General features: G+C 39.3%; 1 protein-coding gene across 2 annotated transcripts in view; it reads left to right on the top strand.

The window, feature by feature from the left end:
- The first annotated feature begins 1313 nt into the window (after nt 1-1313).
- The window catches only part of arap2 (ArfGAP with RhoGAP domain, ankyrin repeat and PH domain 2), a 78867-nt gene continuing 57472 nt past the window's right edge, over nt 1314-22708 (top strand). Inside the window, exons 1-8 of one of the 2 annotated variants that reach the window (XM_060874650.1) lie at nt 1314-1504; nt 6240-7128; nt 7842-7912; nt 9218-9303; nt 9756-9820; nt 10032-10370; nt 11908-11977; nt 19038-19158. In XM_060874650.1, the coding sequence (XP_060730633.1) occupies nt 6320-7128; nt 7842-7912; nt 9218-9303; nt 9756-9820; nt 10032-10370; nt 11908-11977; nt 19038-19158 (1561 nt within the window). In that variant the 5' untranslated portion in view covers nt 1314-1504; nt 6240-6319. Of the gene's footprint in view, nt 1505-6239; nt 7129-7838; nt 7913-9217; nt 9304-9755; nt 9821-10031; nt 10371-11907; nt 11978-19037; nt 19159-22708 lie in introns of both variants that reach the window. The other variant, XM_060874649.1, reaches the window with a different exon arrangement.

Genomic DNA, 22708 nt, shown 5'->3' with positions numbered 1-22708 from the left:
ACTGGCATGATTGTAGCTGGGTTGTTTAATACATGTTTACACGCCAACATCTTTGTAAACATACATGCATACACACACACTGCACGTGGAATTTAAAAAGTTTCTAAATTCCTCTCCTGAAGTAATCTCACACTGTAACAATCACTAATTTGTGGTACAAAAAGTATCATTTTAAACCCTCTCCCTGCCGTAATATAACACTCTTTTTAAATTATATCACAACATCTGGCCATTTTCCGAAACTGACAGCTCAGTTACAGACTGAATTTGGGAAGAAAACTTCCCTTTTGTCTTATGGCACAGACACATTTGTCCAAATAATTTCCAGCCTTATTTGTCTTCATTTACAGATTTCTTTAGGATTGCTCAGTTTCAGTTAGGAAACAAGCAGGATTCACAATTATTAGTCTGTAAGTCCAGTAGAAAAGTGTGCTATATACTTTAAATCGTAGTTAAGGAAGAGCTGAGAAGTTTCTATTAGGTCAAATCAAAGATTTTAGAAATCATAGTTTGAAATGTAAATCAAAGCCATAATATTAAAATTTTATCAAAGTCTGGTGCTAGAGGATATTCTAAAGTTTTATATAATTTAAGACTGTGGCTCATTTATTCATTTTCATCATGAAACAACGAGGGATAGTTTTTCTTCTTCTTATTTATTATTATTATTATTTTTTTTTTAGAATTGACCATGAGACATACTATGCAACTTTACCCCTACAGCTTTGGATAGGAAATACAAGCTACCAAAAAAAAAATAAAATAAAATAAATAAAATCAAAATTCTAACAGAACAAAAAAGAAAAAAGATTTCAAAACTTGCTAAAAGTGTGCATTTGTATTTTCTGTAAATGGATTGCTGTGTAAACTGGACATTACTCTAAAAAAACAACAGCAACAACAAGTGACATTTATACAGAGCTGTTAATGTTATTTGTGGTCGGTTCGGCTGCTGCAGTATGCCTACCCTGAGGGTTAAATCTTTAATAGCTAACACACACACACACACACACACACACACACACACACACACACACACACACACACACACTCTCTCTCTCTCTCTCACACACACACACACACACTCTTACACTTACACACACACACACACACAATCACAATCTAACACACACACAATTTGATGGCCTGTGGAATGAACACAAAATATACAGGCTTTATCCTCAAAAGGACTAAAGTGCAGTTTTTATGTGTATATATATAAATCTCCTACTTTTCCCCTGCCCCGTGCTGTGTGTGGACATGAACGCGCTAAATTCTTCAGGCTTCAGGTAAAGTCGCGTTTATGGGCGGTTTATAAGGCGGAAAGAAGGCGGAACGGATGAAGTGCTGTGGCTTAAACACTACAACACTACACTGCACCACGCCGACATGGTTTTGGTTTCTAAACTGAAAAAGAAAGTGGAAAAAAACGGCAATAAAATAAAAAAATCCGGACTCAGTCAAGGTGTAAACAGGATTTAATCCGAAACGGATTTCTTTTCAGGTGAGTAAATGTAAACTAAATCTTTTCTAAACAGAACTTAGGGACGTTTCATGCTCTCGGTTTACAGCTTCTCTATATCTTCTCTAAGCTCTTTCCCTTTAAACACAGCCACACCGCTTCAGTAAACACTTCACCTGTGCAGGTAGAGAGTTGTCATTAAGGACAGTTTAGTGCTTTCACTCTTTAACACTGTTGCACGAGACGCTACATTGACTCCTGATATCCGACATTTGACTCATTAGCTAGCATGAAGCGACATTTAAAGCAGATCAATTATCATGAAAAGTTGGACTTTGCTCCAGAGGAAGCTATAACCAGGTGTGCATGAGTCACAGAACTTCCTTATTCCTCTGCTTTCCTTTCCTGTGTTAGTACAGTGTTCTGCATATTCACAGCAATCCATACTTAAAGCCTGTGAGTAAAGAGACTACGTTCGCCTAGAAGTGTGGATGCATTTTTATTTTATTTCCCTTTTTCCCCCCCAATGTACTCGTGCACAGCTAAAGTAGACACTTCATGACGCATTTGTATGTAACAGAGAGCATTTTTCTGCTCCGCATGTTTCCATAGCAACATACACTTCCTGATGTGACTTTCACCCTCTTTCAAGAGATTTCTGTAATACTCCAATGGATTGACGATGCAGAGATGAAACATGGTATATTAGGTCATGCTAGATATGACCGTGTTAGGTGAATCATGTCTGTATGAGAAACAGTTGGTGAACCTGTTTTTAAAGTGCATAATGCACACAATAAGCCTGATGTGGTGCAGTTCACATAGTGAAGCTGTGCAATTGTTCTTAACCTGAAACCACTAAACAATGCAGTCCTGACGCATCCAAGCCGAACGACACGCTCCTGTGCGGTGTGAATGCTAATAAGTAATTGTGCTCTGGATCTTTACTTTTCATACAGTGCTGAGGCACATTGATGTACCAGAAGGTTTCAAGCTTTAAAACGAACGTGTGAAACTTTAGGGCGTGTTAAAGCACGCTCAGAATGTGAACAGTGAGAAAAAGAATCCAGAGGCTATTTACACTACAGGAGGATCAGTGTTCTGTGCTAGTGAGCGTTCGCCTGCCATTCTTCTGAATAAAGTACTGAAATGTGTGCAACTGAATGAGATTCATACTATCTCCATAGAGTTATTTCCAAAATAATGGAATATTTGCCATCATAAAAACAACAAAAATGTTTGTGTCTTAGTCTTGGCTTTCAATGACAGAAGCACACAAATAGTAGGCGTTGTATAAAATGTCTCAACATGGAGAGTTTTTATTTCTGACTGGTGAGTAAACTTATTTTTTCATAGTTTACATAATTATTACCTGTTTCATATTTGATTCGGTATTTTTAGATGATGTTTTTTTTTCTGGCTGATTCGAGTTGGGCAGGACTATATTTGGTAATGGTGTAACAGTGACGTACCAATCAGAAATAACCGTCTTTGTCAGCTACCATTGTATCCCGCCCACATAAACGACTTTTTTTTAATTCAGTTAAATTTTATTTGCATAGCACTTTTAACAATGGACATTGCCTCAAAGCAGCTTTACGGAATAGAAGAAATAACAAGAAATAAGAACAAGGTCTTTTTAAGACTTGTATTTAAATTGATCTATATTTATCCCTAATAAGCAAGCCTGAGGTGCTGAAACAAGGAAAAACTCCCCGAGATGTTGTGAGGAAGAAAACTTGAGAGGAATCAGACTCCAAAGGGAAACCATTCTCATTTGGGTGACACCAGAGAGTCTATAGATCATTATAAACACCGGAAAGTGTGTAGGTAGTCTGTATAACATTTTATATGCACTGTTTTAGTGTAGTAATGTATGTGAGTGAGAATTAATGAAGTGCCTGCGATGTAATGGAAATAAAGTACGGTAAAATGTTACACTAACTGTATTTGTCATTACGTATACATGTGTATGTTAGAAAGCCAAGACAATCGACAGTTTCTATCAATGTTTTTATGTTTGTGTGGTAAAATTGTAGGATATTATAAATCAAAATATTACGACCAAGTCGATTTGATCTTGCCGGCAAAACTCACGATCCTAAACGGTTAATAATCCGTGACGTTAAATGCAGTAAAGCGAAAGGACATTAAACTAATTTTTATGTGCGTATTAAAACCGTGTGTGTGCTGCTTCTGCACAGCATGTGGCTCTGCTCTGCTGATCACTGTAGCTTTGGAAACCAGCTTTAAAAAAGAAGGAGTAACGCAGCTTATTTTTGTCTACAATGTCTACAAAATCCACTAGTACACGAACAATGAAAATAAACCAGTAGAAGCTCAGCTCAGCTTTGTAAATCCTACACACCGTTTATAGCATCTGTACTGTTCAAGGGTTGTCGAGGAGACGCAGCTGTCAATCATTATATGATGTGACACACCCATGCAGTTCTGATCAGGCAAAAAATTTGTATTTAAAAAAAGGGTTTTTCTTTTTTAAATGACTGGAACTTTAATATTATCATGAAGTCTTCATGGATGTGATAAATGAATGTCATAAATCATCAGTGAATTTTGAAAAGTTTATCTTAAACTTGACCTTTTTTCAAACAGGCACTTCTTGGTTTGATATTTAAAAATGGCATTTTTGACAAATAGCGTTCAGGAATATTACCTAAATGCATCTTGTATGTTTTATGCTTGTTTAAATTCTCAGAAAAGCATTGTAACATTCAGGTCAGTGTGACGCTTGAGTGTTGCATGTGGGTGGAAAGTGTTCATTAGATGCCACACATTGAGCGTGGTGCATGTCGTCACCCGACCCCCCGACCACACACACGCACACACAAAACTAACATCGACGAAAGCTCTGTGTGCAGACAGAGGTGTTATAAGAGGTTTTATACACATGCATTGGCTAAGCAGAAGCAGATGGTGTGGTTTTTGTGGATGGTGTATTCACATTGACTTGTCACATCAATTCTCTTGTAAATCCTGTTGCTGGTTCATTGTAAATGCCGAAATCATTAACTTGCATATGTGACTATTTTTAGGTTGCTTTTGCTGTGAAGTGTGAATTGAAGTGTGACACAAAAGCAATTTCCTTAGCATTGTTGCAAGATGCAACTGTTCTCCTTCACTATGCTTATGTGTCTTTGTAATTACACATCAGGGTATTACAACAGCTAACCCTCCCTGTCACTAAAGATCAGATTTTATAATGCGTCTCATTTTCTGAAGTGCTAAAGATGTAGTTTTAAATGTATGAAATTTTCATGAAAAAAGTGATTGGGGGAAATTGCAGAAGCAGTGGTGATTTAATCTATAGGGGCTTGTGAAACAGAGAAAACCCTTTAAAGGGCTCTTGCAACTGCTTATTTGCTGAATTGTTCCCTGATATGGCATTGTCTATGCATCTAAAACTAGACAAAATAACTTTTTTTCAGTGTCACAAAAAGCATTGTTGGGAGGAGCTGCAGCCAACAGATTCGTTTCCGTCAAGCTGTGACAAGCTGAGAGTGGTTAACCACTGCATGTCGTACATGCGCATGGCCTAGTTATTGACCAGTTCTCTTTTTGCCCTAATCAGCTTTTGTGGTTTTCTGAAGCCTTAAATGTTATTTATATATATATATATATTTATATATATATATATATATATATATATATATATATATATATATATATATATATATATATATATATATATGTATGTGTGTGTGTGTGTGTGTATATCCTGAGCATCTTCCATTCCCACCATTTTGTTTATCAGTATTATTCAGCTGAATTGAATCAAAGCCCCATCTATGTGTATACAGACGTTTCTGAAAACATTATTTTCTTAACTTTTTTTTCTTTCTTCAGTTTTTAACCTCTCACACAACAGCATTTTAGAAAAAATAGCAGTTCAAAAAAATAAATAAACCCAAACCCGAAGACGATTATGCGAGCATTCGAAAACATTCACACGAGCATGACCTTGGCACCTGTTTGGTGATGATATAGTATTTCAAACTGTTGTGTAAGATGCCTCAAGAACAATGTTGAGAGGTAGAGTAAGGGAAATGCAGAAAGCACCATCATGACTGAAAGATCCTTCATTCATTTACCCATCTTAAGTAACTTTGAAGCTTTATTTTGACTACAGTCACGATTGGCCACGAGAGGTTCTCAAAGAAAAACAAATGAAGCAAGTACTCATGCGTGGACTGATGAGGTGTAAGTACTGCTTAATAGTAAACTTGGATCTTATTCAAAAAATTGTCACTGGCAGCATGGTTTTTACCACCATAGCGGTGGATTCAGGGGCAGAACAGTGAGAGTCATAGTCTGGCAGTTTGGAGTGAAAAAAAATTATTTGACTTAAATAGGGAGCATGTAGTTAAATAAGATTTTACGCACCACAAACTAACAAACTGGTCGTGATAAACACTGATAGTGAGTTTATCAGAGCCATGATTGTCTTAGTGCATTAACAACATGTGAAATTCTCCAGTGGCATGTGCAGGATGGCAGTCTGACATTAGCTTATTCTAAATATTTTTTTAAATCTCTCTAAACAAAAACACTGAAAATTTCATAATGCTGTTTTCTTATCAATGGGATGTCACATACATGGCAACAAACTCTGCCTTTAAAAATATCTGTGTATTATGTTTTCTGGGCCTCAGTGGGTAGAAAGTTGGCACTTGTCAAACAAAATGAGAAACATGCTGTTGTTGTAACCTTCATTACAAATTTTTTTTCTGTTCAGTAACAAATTCTTTGCTTATTTTAGAGAGTGTTGCTCCTTTCTGAAGACAGCCTTCTACTCATGGCACCAACTCTTCAGGTCAATTTGCTTATACCATCACCGCCATGACCAGTGAAGGCTTGGATGGCTCCACTTCCTCCTCCCCTCTGGACCTGAGTGACAATATTTCTGTCTGGCTCTCCAGCCTTCACTTGCCTCAGTATGCCACCAGCTTTGCTCAGGCAGGCTACCACACCCTGGCAGACTGCAGGACCCTTGATGAGGAAAAGCTCCTTCAAGTGGCTCACTTCCCCACCGGCCATCGGCGGAGGATCCTGCACAACCTCGAGATCCTCAAGGCAGGTGATAATCATCATATCGATGGTTCTGAGATGGATGGAGTGACGAAAAAACCTGTTCCCTTTCCAAGAACTATCTTTCTTAAGGAAGGGAAGAGAGTAACCGCTTCTCAGAATCCACAGACAAACACTGGATACAACAACAGATTTCCTGGAAGCCAGACTCTTCCTGCAGGGACTCGTAAAAAGAAATGGCTTCAGCATGATGCTGATTTTATCTCCACTGTCTCCCACACACTCCCACGAACCCACCACAATGCGCCACTTTCAGGTTCCAAAGCTCCCTCTATGGCCGGCAGCAACGAATCGCTGTCGCTTTCCTCACACTCTCTGCCCTCGGATTGGGAGAACTTCTTGAAGGACTTAAGCGCTAGTACTCCTTCCATCGCACAGACAGTCTCGGGTGTAACAGATGAAGGTTGTTCAGTTGGATTCCAGGGAGTAATGGTGGACAATGATATATATGAGAGTAGCCAATTTACAGATTCGAGTTCAAGGCCAACACGCTCCTACAAGCTACGACACAGGCCTGTACCAGAGATCCCAGAATGCACGGTTATCCCACTGCTTGACTGGTATGTTGTGGCTCAATATACTGCTTCAAGCATTGATTTGAAATCATATTTGTTGCATGTTTGTCTAAAATGTATAGGATGTGTAAAAATTCCATAATGACTAATTGTAGTAGTAAGCAGTTAAATTGATGCATTAGGGTCATGTTTCCAATGTGAATAACTGACAGATTTGTGAGACTGGACAGGTGGTCGGGCCAGTATATGACCTTGATTACTGAAAACCTTCAGAAACCTTTCATGATTGGAATCGTTTGGTAGCATTGGTGCCTCATAGCTTCAGGGTCTTGGGTTCGATCCTGAGTTTAGATGACTGTGTGAGGTTTCGTTATCACTGTGTTTATGTAGGTTTCCTTTGGGTTTATTTTTACTGTCCAGGAACATGAATGTAGATGAATAGGTTAAACCAAATTGCCCAATGACTGTGTGAATGGCTGGATGGACTATGAGTCAGAGCCACTATAAAAGAGGTAAAGAAGAATGAAAGAATCATGGAATTATTGGAAGTTCTTTGTTTCAGTTTGCTGCTGTATGTAGTATCGGAGTAGCTTAGCCTGATTGGGGAAAAACTTGAAAGACTTATTTCAGAATCAGTAATTAATAGGAGATCCTCTTCATTATATAAACCAATAAAAGACTTTGAAATTGGTTGCAGAAGCTTGTAAATATATGCATGTAAGGAGACCAATACTAATAAATCTACTTATCCGTAGCAGTGCGTCTGTGAAAGCCGGCACAGAGCAGCACAGCAGCATAGACGATCCCAGCGGCAGCAGCAGTCAGAGAGGTACGCTCAACTTAATTTCTGCTTTATTTGCTTTTTATTTATGCACTGTTTTTTTTTTTTAACATGATCATGGGCTCCGTCATTTTTAATCCCACCAAATGCGGCAACGGTACAGGGTCCATCAAGGGAGAAAGACAGGACCAGTGCTGTTGCCGTCTCGACGGAAGCTGCTTGTCATCTTCTCATACGGCGAGGCCTAGTTTGCCAAACTCTCAAAACTGCGTGAAGTTTCAGATGGCTTTGAAAACTGTTGTTCTGTGGCTCTGCGGATGCGTGCATAAATGTACAAGGAGAGGTGCTTTCCGTTTCCTGTAGAGACCCTTCCCTTCCAACTGTTTGTGCATGACAGCTACCATAGAGGCTGGGGAATTGGGACCAGGGAATATTGAACTGAAGCCTTAAATAAGAGGGCTGGGATATTGCAGTTTTTGTATTTCTAATATACATCTCCAGCCCCCTGTTTTGTTTATTTATTTTATTTTTCTTTGCTCTGTAGGATGAGAGAAAGTGAAAGAAAGAGAGATGGCTAGTGTATGACACAGATGATGCATATGGATGATGATGTGGATCACTTCAAGTTTATGGAATTACAACAGCGACATTCTGGCATTTATCGAAAACTTAATTTACCTTTATTTAGTTATGCAGCAGCTCTTCATGGTTATTTAAGTACCTTTTAAAATATTGCTCTAATTACTTTATTAAGGTAAGTTCTTCCATGATGGAGATAGATAGTGTTCTCTGTTAATGGGTATTGCATTGGTGCAGATGAGTGTGAGAGAGATGGAGAGAGAGTGTTGTGTGCAGTCAGAAGGTCAACTGCAGATAATGATAAATGGCGACACCGATCTGAAATGACTCCTGTGCTACTGGGCTAAGTGATCTGATACAGTGTCTCTCGTAGATAACATACTGCAGTGTGGATCAGACCCCCTCTGGTCTAGCCTTATCTAGTGGTGTGGTCCTGTCTATGAGCTCCGTGAGTGTGTGTGTGTCCTTCTGTAAGGAGCGCTCTGGACTTTCTGCTGCCCTTTACTGTCAACGTCCAGATAGCACATTCATTTGTCACCTTGACAACCAGTCCACTAAGCTATAGCCTTGTTGTTCAGATGACTCTTTTAAAGGACAGTGTAGGCCCTTGCTTTGCTCTCTCTGTCTCTTCTCATCTCTTCTCGTCTATTCTTTTCTCATCTCGTCTCGTCTGTTCTCATCTCGTCTCGTTATTTGTCTCTTCTCGTCTCTTGGGCATGAATTCGAGCAGAACATGCTAATGATGATGAGTTTAAATGCATTTCTGTATTTTAGCCCCTTTTCATGGGACACTAACATCTGAGGACATCAGTCCCTATGGTGAGATTTATCTCCATGACACCATTGCAGCAAACAAACTAGTAAGTAAAACCCTGAACAATCTGCTTCATAAAAACTGCTATTATAGGTTTTTATTGCTTTAATATGACCGACTTAAGCAGACTTTAAATAGATGGTGACTAAGCGATAACATTTTTAACTTTTTTTTTTTTTAGATTTTTTACTTTTAAATGTAAGAATAATTTCATTCCGAGAAATATGCTGTTGTATTAAGTATAGTCATTTCCCCTATTAGACAGTTTGTAAGTGGTCAAGTGGTCAGTGATGTTATGCCTGCTTGTTTGTTGTTTTTTTTGTTTTTTTTTTAAAACTACACTATACATTATACTTGCTCTCATTTCCTTCTGATGAGTATATGTCAGTTTCAGTAACGTTTTTAATGCTACTGAAACCAATTGCGTTTAGTTTCGACACATATATATGATTTAAACATGACAAGTAATGCAATTATTTATTTATTATTTTTTTGTAGGTTGTGGATACAAAGGAAATGTTAAACCAAGACACCAGTGAACAACTGAAACAGAAAAAATTGAGGTAGTGTTTTAACTTGCACGTTAACCATGTGGTAGCCACTTGCTTTTTTATTTTCACAATTACAGACACTGATAATTAAAGAGGAAACCGTTTGCTATATGCTGATTTGTTAAAAATAAATTAAACTAATAAATAAGTATATGTCTGTGTCATGATATATATGCATGTGTATGAATACACAATCACACTTCCTTTTCTTTTGTGAATTCAGGAAGCAGCAGGCCAAGCAGCAAGAAAAGGTGCAAGCACAAAGCACAAGCAAACGCTTCAGTGACGATTATGCTTTGCTTCAGCCATGCGGTTCTAATCAGGAGCCAGCCAATGTGTGTTCTTCAAGCACAGCAAAGTTGCACTCGCTGCCACCGACTGGAGCCACGTTACAGGTGGATTCAGCCGGGGTTTGTCGTGAGCCATCGGATGCTCTCTCACGACTGGTGCAACACACTCTTCCTCATCCCAGTCAGTCTTCCATATCACCTTACGCCTGCTTCTACGGACAACCTAAACAGCCTATGAAAATGGGCTGGCTGGACAAGCTCTCTCCTCAAGGGTGAGAAATGGTGCAGAAGAAATGGGGCAAATCTGAAATAAGTATACAGTAAACATTTCTGCATTATTCAGCACTGTTTTAATTCTCAGTTAGTCAGAGGGTGTTGATTCTTTTCTGAATACCTCAATCAGGATTTATATTCATGCACAGAATTTCTATATTTCAACCTCACAACATTTAAATAAATAATGTCACTTATAAATTGAGGTTTTCTGTGAGCAGATTCTTTTTTTTTTTTAATTAATTTATTTATTTTGGACTTTTTTCAGCAGTAGGCAAAAGTCTGAGGTCAAGCTTATAAGCTGTAAGGTTTTTAGACAAGGGAAGTTCTTCAGGACAAAGGGCTTTGCAACTTCTTGGTAACACAAGTTATGTTTTGTGTCTTATTGGTTTAAAGAGGAGCGAAAAGAGAGAAGCTGGTGAGAGGACTGTTTATAAGTGATAAGAGGAACTAGTTTATTTTGTGAATGTTCCACAAAATTAGGTGTAAGAAAATGGAAGTTTAGTAAATTTAATAAAATAAAAAAAAAAAAACACAAATAAATATAAAAAAAAACTATAAAATTTTGAATCACGTTGTACTTGTTAATGGGATTTCCCATTGTGTGGAATATTTGCTATTAGCCTTTAATGCATGCAGGTGAAAATGAAATCATTCGTTTGCTACATTTTGTCGTTAACAAGCCTTAAAACATTTTGTATTATCGTTCACATCGTGTTAAGATTTAAAACTGTGGTCAGTAGTCAGTACTAACCTTACAACGTAAATCAGTTTCATAATTACCTTCCGCCAAACCACTGAGGTCTAAGGCGTCTGTTCTAGACAGAAAGTTGGTATTTCCAAAAACCATTACAGCACAAAGACCTTCATCATGTGCTGACTTCTTATGTGGTGATGAGATTAGAAATCCTCGTCTCTTATGTCAAGAGGTCTCATATGAACCCTTGTGAGTTCATATCATTTCTTTTATTTAGATTCAAGGCGTTCTCAAAGTTGAGACTTGGAACTATTCTACACTTTTGATTCTGTTCTTATTTCCTAGAAAACTGACAATAAATGAAATTAAGCGGAAAGAAAAGTACACAATAACTGCAATAGTGCCAAGACACTTCATAATGAAAGTGCTGGCTGCTAGTAGAAACTAATAATAAGCTTCTTATGATTGTGTCTCATTTCAGTGCTCATCTACGACTTCTTTCTGCATTTTGTAGCGGGTTCTGTATCTTGCCTTCTTTCGGTGGAAATGGTGCCTCATAGTATCTTCACAGCTATTTTAACGGATGTCCTGGTTTTTTTTTTGCTCTGTGGTCATTTTAGATGTTAGTGAAGTGGTGTTAAACCGACCTTGGTTATTTCGGTAGTTGTCTGTGGTTTTCACAGCTATGCAAGACTTTTAAAACAATTACACTGATGTAGTAAACTGATGGCAGACGATGTGCTTTCTCTTTGAATTATTTGAGTGTTTGGATTAGTTAATTTAATTATTTATTTGTTTATTCTATTGTTTTAATCAATTTCTCCATTTTTCACTTTCAGAAATCGGGTCTTTCAGAGAAGATGGGTGAAGTTTGATGGCGAGAATCTTACTTATTATAACAATGATAAGGTTAGTAAAAGGGGACACATGCACATATTTATCTACACACAAACAAGTGATAGTGCTAGTGATAGTGCTGCGCTTGTTCCATTACTGCTTCAGCGTGGTTTCAGACCGGAAGACAGTAATAGGTTTATAAACCTTGACACATTTTATTTTCATGCATATTTTCCCACGTACATTTTCCCTCAACCCCAATCTCACGATAATGTCGTTCTCACAACAATGCATCAAAATATTGCAACCCTCAGCAACCCCACATCAGGCCACTTCTCCATGCAGCTTATAAGTCAAATGTGGTTCTTTGCTATTGTGTGCGAGTGAGAGTGAGTGTGTGTGTGTGTGTGTGTGTGTGTGGGTGGGTGTTGGGAAATAACGCGTTACTAGTAACGCAGTTACTTTTGACAGTAACTAATACTCTAACGCATTACTTTTTAAATAAAGAAACTCCTTTACCGTTACCATATGGTGCGTTTGTCTGTTACTTTTTTAAATGAATTATTTTTGGCGGAAGTGTAGCCTACAGCCTAACCTGTTTATAGCAGTGACGCATTGTAGGATTGGTGGATGCCAATCACTGTAAACACAAAGATGCCGCACTGTGGGCTTGTTTCCGTTTATTCAAGTATGTGAGGCAGTAACGGCGAGTCAAGGCGAGAGCAAGACGAGTTTCTCAAAGTGGAAATATGCTCATTATTTCTTTAAAAATGTAACTGAAAAGTTACTTTTAACAGTAATGCGTTACTTTTTGGTGAAAGTAATTGAGTTACTTTTTGAATGAAGTAACTAGTAACTGTAATTAGTAACTAGCACAACACTGGTCAGAAAGTATATAAAGCCGATCATATATAGTGTGTAGTTACACATAGTCTTTTATTTATAAATGAAATGTAACTGTTTGCTTCTGATACCTGTAACTGTTTGCTTCGATAACATTTAGACATGATTACTGTAACTAATCATTTCTAGCATACAATATAGGTTTGTATTATATTTAATAGTAATACTCGCTAATATCCGCTGTAAGGTTTTTAGTTACTTCTTGTATGAGGAGCTGCTTCACATGCCATCAGTAAAGGACTCCTTTAGAGTCCTGTTCGAATCTGAGAGAGGGGATATATTATGCTAGGTTTCCTCTTTTCATTTTTTTTTTTGAAAAGCTGTGTAGGAATAAAGCTGTGCATTATTGAGAAATGGGTGTGTATGTGCAATATGTTAGTTACAGTTGTATAATGATTGGCGTCAAGTCAACAGAAAAGACAATTAAGCCATTCATCACAATTATTTGTATGCCAATTAATGTCATCCAAAAGTTCATAATTGACAGGCCTTCTGATTGCGGTAAGAGAAGCCGGCCACCATTAAGTGCCAGTTAACGGTTCACTACCTCTGATTGTTAGCTGGCTAGTCAAGCTCATGCTGATATATTATCACTACATTTTTGTGATGGTTATATAGTTAGCAAAACCTCTGAATTAGTAAAAGATCTGATGCCAATTCTGCTTTTTTTGGGGGAAGTGCTGGTGAGCTTGTCAAGCTCAAAACTTGCTCCTTTTTCTCCTGTTTCTCAAATCCGTTTGGCAAGCCTGACTTGAATTTAACGATACTGTATGAGAGATAAATATATAAGTGAACATCACAAGGGTGAAAGTAAATGTGGAAATGCAGAGTAATGTCATTAAAATGTGGTTGCATCAAGGTCAGTGCCACCGCAGGGCCGAGAATGTTCAACCACCCAAATCATATATGCTTAGTGGTGATGGTGTAGTGCTCCCTCTGCAGTGATGGATGAGGTAGAGGAGGATGACAAATTGGCCACGGGCTACAGTAATTAAATGGTGAATTCTGTACGCCAAGGAGTCTAGATACAAGGTAGAAATACAAAAAAAAAAAAAATAGTCCTGCCAATCCACGAGAGCCTTCCCTTTTTTTTAATTAATTAATTTATTTATTTATTTATTTATTTAAAAAAAGTGTTTCAAATGACTCCATAGTGAGTTTTTATGATGACTTGCCAGCTTCTCGCATGTAAAATGTCAAACGTATCCACCAGCTCTCCATCTTTTAAACACTGGGCTTATCGTGAGCACATACAGTAGCAGCGCCACTATTCGAGTGCAGTCGAAAGTGGTGGACGAAGGTGACATTGTTGAATATAAAGGCATGCTACCTTTTTTCAGGAAGCGAAAAAGAGATAGAGAGGTTTTGTGGGGAAAGGTGACATTGCTTCATGCTAGGGTGAGCACCTGTCTGCATTGAGCTGTTACGCTGTTTTAGCCCTATTTAGCTCCTATAAATGAGGGTCAGCAGCAGAACTGCTTCCTGCTTCCGTCAGCATCTTTTTTTTTTTTTTTTTTTTTTTGGATTTTCTTTCTCGCCTCTCTTCTCACTTTGCTCTTTCTATCTCCACGGTGCTTTGGTTGTCCTCTCCCTCTCTACCTGCACGTCTTAAGGAAGAAGCAGGCTTAGTATTGTGCTTAGCACTGGAGAAAAGAGAGAAGAGGAAGCAAAAAGGGCAAAAACGTTGCAGCTCAGCGACATTATATCTTCACAAAGTTTCTTCCTCTTGTCCTCTTGGGAAGTTAAACACCCCCCAACCCCCCAACGCACACACACACACCGACCCCCTGCCCCAGGTCACAGGCATGCTCATTAGAGCTCTATATCTACATCATAATTTCTGTAAAGCTACTTAGTGACCACATGCATTGTAAAAAGTAGTATACAAGTGAAACAGAACTGAATTTAGATTCATTGTCTCTTAGCTGTTTTGCTATTTTTATGTCCCCTTTCATTATATTTTGTGCAATAAGCTCAATGTGGGTGTGTCTGTTAATACACACACACAAACAAAAAGCTGGGGTTATTTATGTACAATTTATGTATATTATTTATGTTGCTCTCTCTTTGAATCTGTTTGCATAATGGATTTATAGGCAGTCATGCAATGTTCTTTTCTCTCCTGACACTTTTTCTTCTGCATCAATCATATTAACTTCATGTGACGTACGCTTGTTAATCACTCGTTAATTACAGTGCTGTATTCTCCCTCATTTTCCCCCCTACCCTCTGCCCTTTGATATATTAGGACATTGACATGCTCTTGCTCATAGTTCTGTGATTGTATGACTAAGAGGAAGCCTCAGGTGTCATCGGGCATCAAGGCAGGATACACCCTGGACAGAGTGCCAACCCATCGCAGGGCACACACACACACTCCTATTCACTCACACAATCACACTCTACGGACAATTTTCAGAGATGCCAATCAACCTACCATGCATGTCTTTGGACCGGGGGAGGAAACCGGAGTACCCGGAGGAAACCCCCGAGGCACAGGGAGAACATTCAAACTCCACACACACAAGGCGGAGGCAGGAATCGAACCCCCAACCCTGGAGGTGTGAGGCAAACGTGCTAACCACTAAGCCACCGTGCCCCCCGTTGCTTGTGTATCACAGAGGTTATATGGTGATACACAAGCAACAGTACATACACAGGAATCATTTGGAAATGAGACATCTAACAGCTGGAGAGGGTGAAGGATAACGTGTGTTTGCTCTGACACATGAAGCCAACAGCATCTTTTTACACTCGTGCTGCCTCACAGGGAGACATAAGGCACATTGGAAGCGCAATCTGCCCTCTTCTACAAACATGAGCTCACAAACTCTGTGCTTGATGGGGACCAATAAGTATGTCCTCGTTTCTGCTCAGAGAATACAGCCAGTTTAGCTTTCTAAGACTCCTGGCTGTGACGGTGGTTTCATTGGGATTCAAACTTGCGATTTTCTTTCGCGCCACTCGGGACCCCTTTACATTCAACCGCCTTTGTTTCTAACAACGAAATCATGCTTTTTCACATCTCAGAAGAAGAAACCAATTGAGGCCAATTTGAATTAAATCGGCTTGAACGTGGTGGGGAATCCTTTTAATAATCCATTAATAGCTGCGTTAAACCCTTTGTGTCTGATTACTTTTGCGGTTGGAATCTGCATTAGTAACATGAGAAGACGAGTGAAGACTGCTGGATAATGCGTGTGAACGTCGGGCAAATACAAAACGTGGCCGATCTTTATTGTGTAATTTGTTCCTCTGGCTGTCTGTCAGAAAATCTCACATGGGTGAAGTTTTGCTGCTACTTAAATGATTCACAAAACAGTGCAAACGGTGTGATTTAAGAACTTGAACATACTGTTGCTAGACTCACAAGCCTCTCGTTGTTATGGTAACGTTAACACGAAACCTTACTCCCTGCATGTGTAAACATTATATGTAAAAGATTGTACATTACACGTTACATGCATATACAGAGCGTCCAGTTTAGGATACATGATCATATTTTCATGAATTGATGTATTATATTTGATGGAGGCAGACAAAATGTTGCTGACATGTTCAGTTTTTTTTTTTTGTAAATTCTTTTTTTTTAAAAAGGCGAGGCTATTCCTCCTTATTGTAGCCTCACAATCACACCATTGTTCAGATTCACTTCACTTCACATTCAGAAGCTGATGAAACCAAGAAGACATAGACAGCTGCCTCTCACCCCAACATCACCTGGTGATGTCATGAAACACCGCGGACTCCAGTAGGCGTGGGAGAAGGGACCTACACACACTCACACTCACGCCAGCTCTGTTTATGGCCCCAAGAGCCTAAGAAGCCTGTTCCCTCTGGAGTTTCCCGCCGGTTACATCAACCTTATCTCCCAGTTCCTATGAGAGTTTGACAGCATGATTTTGTGGTGTGTGTGTGTATAAATCAGGGTTTTAGAATGTCACCTGTCTTCAGATTGAGGTTGAAAAGGCTTGAAGATAGGATTAGCTCTCTGTCTGGGACCGAATTAAGGCAAAGCTTTCTTCTTAAAGTTGCCTCCAGTACCATGTGAAAGTGCTCTGCTGTGGTTTTTCTGCAGTGTCCTCCCTGTGCCTTTTAGCATATCTGCATTAGAGGTTAGTCATCTTGCCTCTGTTCACCGCAGTGTCTATACAGAGCCAACGACTCCTCCACCAGGCTTGCTCCTAGCAACATTTACAAATTAATGCTCCTAATAAAGGAACAACTCAGAACTCTGAACGCGATCCAAAGGAACCACAATCTGCATTTTTTTTATTTTTTTTTTTTGGTCTGTTTTTGCCTGCAGTGTCTCAGCACGGCCAATTGGTGTCTCTGTGGCTCCACAGTGGAATAGAAGCAACTGCGTTTTGCACTATGAGCAAGGTTAAAGGCAAAAGTGCTCTCCGTGTAGAACCTGTACAATTAGGCTGGTGCCAGGACTCACTCCTGCTCCCAAATCCTAATCTTAACCATTCTAAAATAAATGGTGAATTTGGTCTTGGACCTGTGACAAACAATGCTGTCCACAGACACAAATTACTGCATTCATGTGGTATCTCTCGGCACATTTGCATGGAACGTCTTTATTAAGCGGGTCTCAGAGCCATGTGCTTTAATGTCCTCCTGTCATGCGTCCAAATTAATCACGAAAAACCGCTTACATGCAGGATAGCAAACACACATGTATACATTGTGTGCACAGTTTATATGCAGTCCTGAATGGAAACTCCTTTGACACAGTGTTTGTCATAATCCGTTGTCATATATCAAGTGTCAAGAGCTCATTCTTATTAAATAAAGGCACATCCACAATTCTTACACGCTCGCATGTTGGTGTTCTGTATCATTTGTCATCCAACACATACTGCATCCAAAACTCATAATGGCTGTTTCTCGTGTTTGCACATTCGCTCAGCATTTCAGCCCTGTCCCCGTGACCACAAAAATAACAATTAAAATGTGTAATTAACGTTAACCCAGATAGCTAATTATCGGCACTTAGCTTCCGAAAAGATGTGCTCGTTTTCTCTCTTCACTCATCCCTCGCTCCTCTGTTCTTCCCCTCCGTCCAAATTTAGATGGAGAGAGACTCATTAGAATGCTGCTAAGTTCGTGGCCCTAGCACCGTAGCAACGGGAGAAGTGCTAAATTGAAGAGAGAGTGAAATCCCACGGAAAGGAGATGGCCGCCCCGCGCCATAATTAGGGTTAGCTGTAGCCGCACTGTTAACATCATGCCTTAATTTGTGGAGATGGCCTTCCACGTGACCCTCTTCCCCAAACCCCCCACCCCTACTCTTTTTTTTTTTTTTCTTTCTTTCTACCTTTTGCATGCATTTTACAGGCATGTTTTCTACCTTTTCTGCCCCTTAGTTATTTTCTTGCAATATGTTTAAACCCCCCACCCCCCATCCCTGCTTTCTCATGTTGTACATTTCTTCACATTTTGCACCTCCCACCGTGCCTCCATTTATTTTGTGCTCACTAAGGAGGGAGTCCCTTACTCAATCATCTCTGCTATTTCTGGATTGAAAAAGTCCAGAAATAGTGCAAGGTCATCATTATAATTAAGAAGCAGATGGAATGTACAAATCAGTCTCTCCAGCAAGATTAAAAATTCAGTAACCCATAGTTCATATGTAGAGGAGACTGAAACCGCCTGCTGTTTGCGCTACTGGAGATGGAGGTTTCCATGGTAGAGTTGGAAAAAGCAACTTCCAGACAGATCTGAGGCTCGGGTTTAGGGCACAGGGGCAACTTAGTGGTCTCTTACTCGAGCTAGTTTAAAGCATACAGAGCGAGAGCAAATACCCATTTTCCTAAGCAAGTCATGTTTCCTCCTGAAATCCCTGTGAATCTCCAAGCTGGAAATATGTGAGATGTTTGTTTGCTGGAGATGTATCCAAGTATTAGTATTTGGGACAGCTAGATACCTGTGTGTGTTTATGTATGTATTTTTCCCACATAGAGTTTGAACACAAACAGGATGTTGATCTATAGGGTGGGTGTGTGTGTGTGTATGTGTGTCGGTCTCCTATTCCATCACTCTTTTAGCAATGTATGAGAGTTGGGTTTTACTCTGCTGTGAAGTAGATGCCAGCGGTGTGTGTGGGTGGAGTATGAATGTGATTGTCTTTTAAAGTAGCGAGACTGAATCTCTCTCTCTCTCCCTCTCTCTCTCTCTCTCTCTCTCTCTCTCTCTCTCTCTCGCTCTCTCTCTCTCTCTGCAGGAGATGTACTCTAAAGGACTGCTCTCTCTCCAAGCTGTTAAGCAGGTGCGCTCTCTGGGAGACAATAAGTTTGAGGTGGTCACCTCAATGAGAACCTTTGTTTTTCGAGTAGAAAAAGAAGGTGAGATTTTCTATTTATCCCGTAGCTCATCCTCATTCCCAGCCTCTCTTTCATTCCCACTGTGTCTTTGCTTCTGTATTTTCGCCCACATTCTTCCACGGGAGGCACAAGTTAGTTAAACTTCAGGCATTTCTCATTCATTGGTGATTCTCTAGTAGAGTAACAAAATGAACCTGAATTTGTTTTAGAAATTGTCTGGGTGCAGAGATGATTTTCTCAAATGTCTCAGATTGCCACTGTGATCTATTTCTTAATCAAATCCACACAGATTGATATTTCTTATAAAATCTCATCGTGAAAAGCCTTTATACTCTGACAAGTTTAAAGGAATACTCCAGGTATATTTTACACACACACAAACCTGTGTGTGTGTGTGTGTGTGTGTGTGTGTGTGTATATATATATATATATATATATATATATATACATACACACACACACTTATATATACACTTAACTTATTCTGTGTCTGCTGCTTCTGTAGCATATGAGTCATTACCCTAAGCGATAAATTTAACATTTATTTCTGTAGTGACTTTTCCTGTTCATAGAGATGTTCATTTGAGACTATATTGTAATTAAGTCTAAGGGCAGAACTGAAACATTCTAGAATTAAGATGCAGATGGCAGAACAAATTATGTATCTTTGGGCAACTTTCTCCCAAGTCAATGCAGGCCGTGTAGAATTTTCCAATGCTAGAGCAAGACGGGCAGAAGTCATTTCTGCTACTAAGAGATTCCTTGAGGTTTTATAGTGTCCACAGATTTTGGTAACACACATTCTACTCTTATTGGAGGTTTTAATATAAATATATTATACACACATTACACCTCATGACCTCCTGAAGATTTTCCACCAAACTATGTTTACTGGAAATTCTACTTAAGCTTCCATTAGGAGTAAGTTTTGTGTAAACTAATTTTGTTCTGTAATAATACTCTGTTCTCTGTACAGGAGCATCTGTTGAAATGCTTGTCAGAAGCAATCGCGCAATCAGTTCAGCTATGCTAGACGAGAATGCAATCTCCTCTACACCACACCACGTCGCTTCCCTCCTGTTTGCTGTGCCATCACTTTCTCTCCTCCTTTCTCTCCTCGCCGTTCTTTCTGTCTCTCTCCACCAGACATTCTCAAACAGAATGGTGTGTGCGCTCTTCTCACTGCTCATCTCCTTCGATTAGCCGGGGCCTTGTCTGGTTTAATGAGAGCTTTACTCTCCCCGTCTCCGCTGTTTGGAGTCGGCCAGCCAACAGAGTGTAGACACGCTTTCACGCTGAGCCGTAACACGGTGCTGACGCAATGACGACAAAGATGATGAAGGATGATTATGGCATGATTTTAAATATGTGCATTAAATGTCCTGCCCGAGTGCATTATAGTCAGTCAGGGTTGGAGGGGTTTGCCGGGAGCTTTATTTATATCATTTCCGTGATGTCTTGCAGGGAAAGTCAGCGTCGTCTGTGAACGTGCCAATTTATAAAGCAAATAAAAGCCCCATCTCTCTGTCAGGACTTGTCAGCAGGCAGGACGTGTAGCTCTAGACTGCAGATTAGAAAGCCAGTGCTGAGGCTCTGGGCGTTAAAAAAAAAAAATTAGATCTTGTTTAAAATGTATCTTTGTCTCCCTGATATTGCAACGTATGGATCTTTCGGATGCCCCCCGTAAGTCTAGATGAGGGGTTAGCAAAGCTTTTTCATTAGCGTCAGGTCTGTGTTCAGGACATAGAGACAGCCTGGTCAGCTCATGCATCTTTAAAGAGCTTTATACCAGACTGAGAGAGTCATCAATCTTAAGACAAACACAAGAGATGGAGGAAAAGAGCAAGGGAGTGGGTGTAAGGGTTGGAGGTGGACAGAGAAAAAGGAAAAGGCCATGGCTGAGCAGCGAGAGAGAGGGAGAGCGAGAGCAAGAGAGCACATGGTGAATAATTTAGATGCACAGGAATATGTATGGGTGTTTGGGGTCGTCCACAGCTGTGCAGTGTTTTTGCCAGGCTGCAGGTGTGGAGGTCTCCCCAGGTGAACATCAGCGACAACGAAGCAAAGTTTATAGCATTGTTTTGGTATTGTGACTGTAAAACAGTTGTGTGGAGGGAGTGAGAAATAAATAAGCACATTTTTTAAAAATACAGCACCCAAACGTTCCCAGACACAAACACCCACAAGCCAACAAATACACACGCACATCTGCCACGAGTATCACGTCTGTCCACGGGCATAAAACCATGCTGTATATTCCCATTGTTTGCTCAGCTCACATTGTTTGCTCCATTTCAAGTGAAGCTGCATAGCATGGTATAAAACTCGTATTACGCAACGGCTTTTATAGCAGATTAAAAACACATTAGGGAAGGCATAATACGATACGGTTAAAGACCAACCTGCATTATTTTGGCCTGAATTATTGATGCTTGTTAAATAATGCAAAAGCCTTGATTTGTTGGAACACCCACAGAACACTCACTGGGAACATCGGCGATTAGTCAGGATTCTCACGCACAGTAGCAAAATATCTTTCTTTTATTTATTTATTTATTTATTTATTTATTTATTTATTTTTTAAAAGCACTCATTTGCATGTTGTGGCATTTGGAATTTTCAGACTAGCTATAGCAATTATTACACAATATATCTTTCAGCCCAAATGCCAGTGGTCAGTCTATCAGTGTGTGTTGCTGTGTTTACGGTAGGAACGATATGCATGAAAATATTAGATTGTGAATAGATTGCTACACATTGCACTTGAACTTTCTACACTCTCTACTATACTAAAACAAACCGATATGACAAGGTTAAAGGCATTCGTTTATTGCATTTCATTTTTGGATCACACACACAAAAGCTCTAAAAAAAAGCTTTTGCCTGGAGTAATTCTCTCAAATGTACGCTTCTTTTACTTTTATTACGTATTTTTCAGCTGGGAAAAACTCATTTAAAGTACAACCGTGGACATAAAAATGATTAGGTAGTTTAAAAAGAGATAGTGTTTAAAAGATACGTTACGTTCCTTTTTACAGGTGAAGGGTGCGAAATGTACAAAAGATGTCCTTTCGAAGGTCCCACTGCTGTGATTAGCAAAGGAATAGTTTCTGCCATTTTTGTGTGTGTGTGTGCCAATTTTACTAAACACCTAAAGCTACAACTTGCATACCTACAGAAAATGATAAGTTCTGGTTTGTTACAGGGATCTTTATGATCTTGAAAGCTTTGGTGATATCAGTATGGATAATGGTTAATATGTATGGAATAAACCATCATATACCATCAAATGGTGTGATGTGGACTGTGGTTTTATTCCTTTAAAAAAATGATGCAAAGGACAAATAACCTGGAAAAATATAGAATGTGTGTTAAGAAAAATATCTATCAAAATTCAGCCGCTAGACTGTAGAGTGCATGGTGTAAGTGCATAGTATATCGTATGTCATTTGGGACACAGCTATACTGCTATAGAAACTGGAGTCTCCTTTTATAAATAATAGACATGTCCTTGCAGAAAACATCAGAGTATCTATGATTATTAGATTTCTTTGTTCTTAACCAGGTGCCG

Source organism: Tachysurus vachellii, chromosome 7 (assembly GCF_030014155.1).
Source record: "Tachysurus vachellii isolate PV-2020 chromosome 7, HZAU_Pvac_v1, whole genome shotgun sequence".
NCBI classification, from domain to species: Eukaryota; Metazoa; Chordata; class Actinopteri; order Siluriformes; family Bagridae; genus Tachysurus; species Tachysurus vachellii.
Note: the sequence above shows the minus strand (reverse complement) of the source record. Positions and strands in the feature narration are given on the sequence as shown.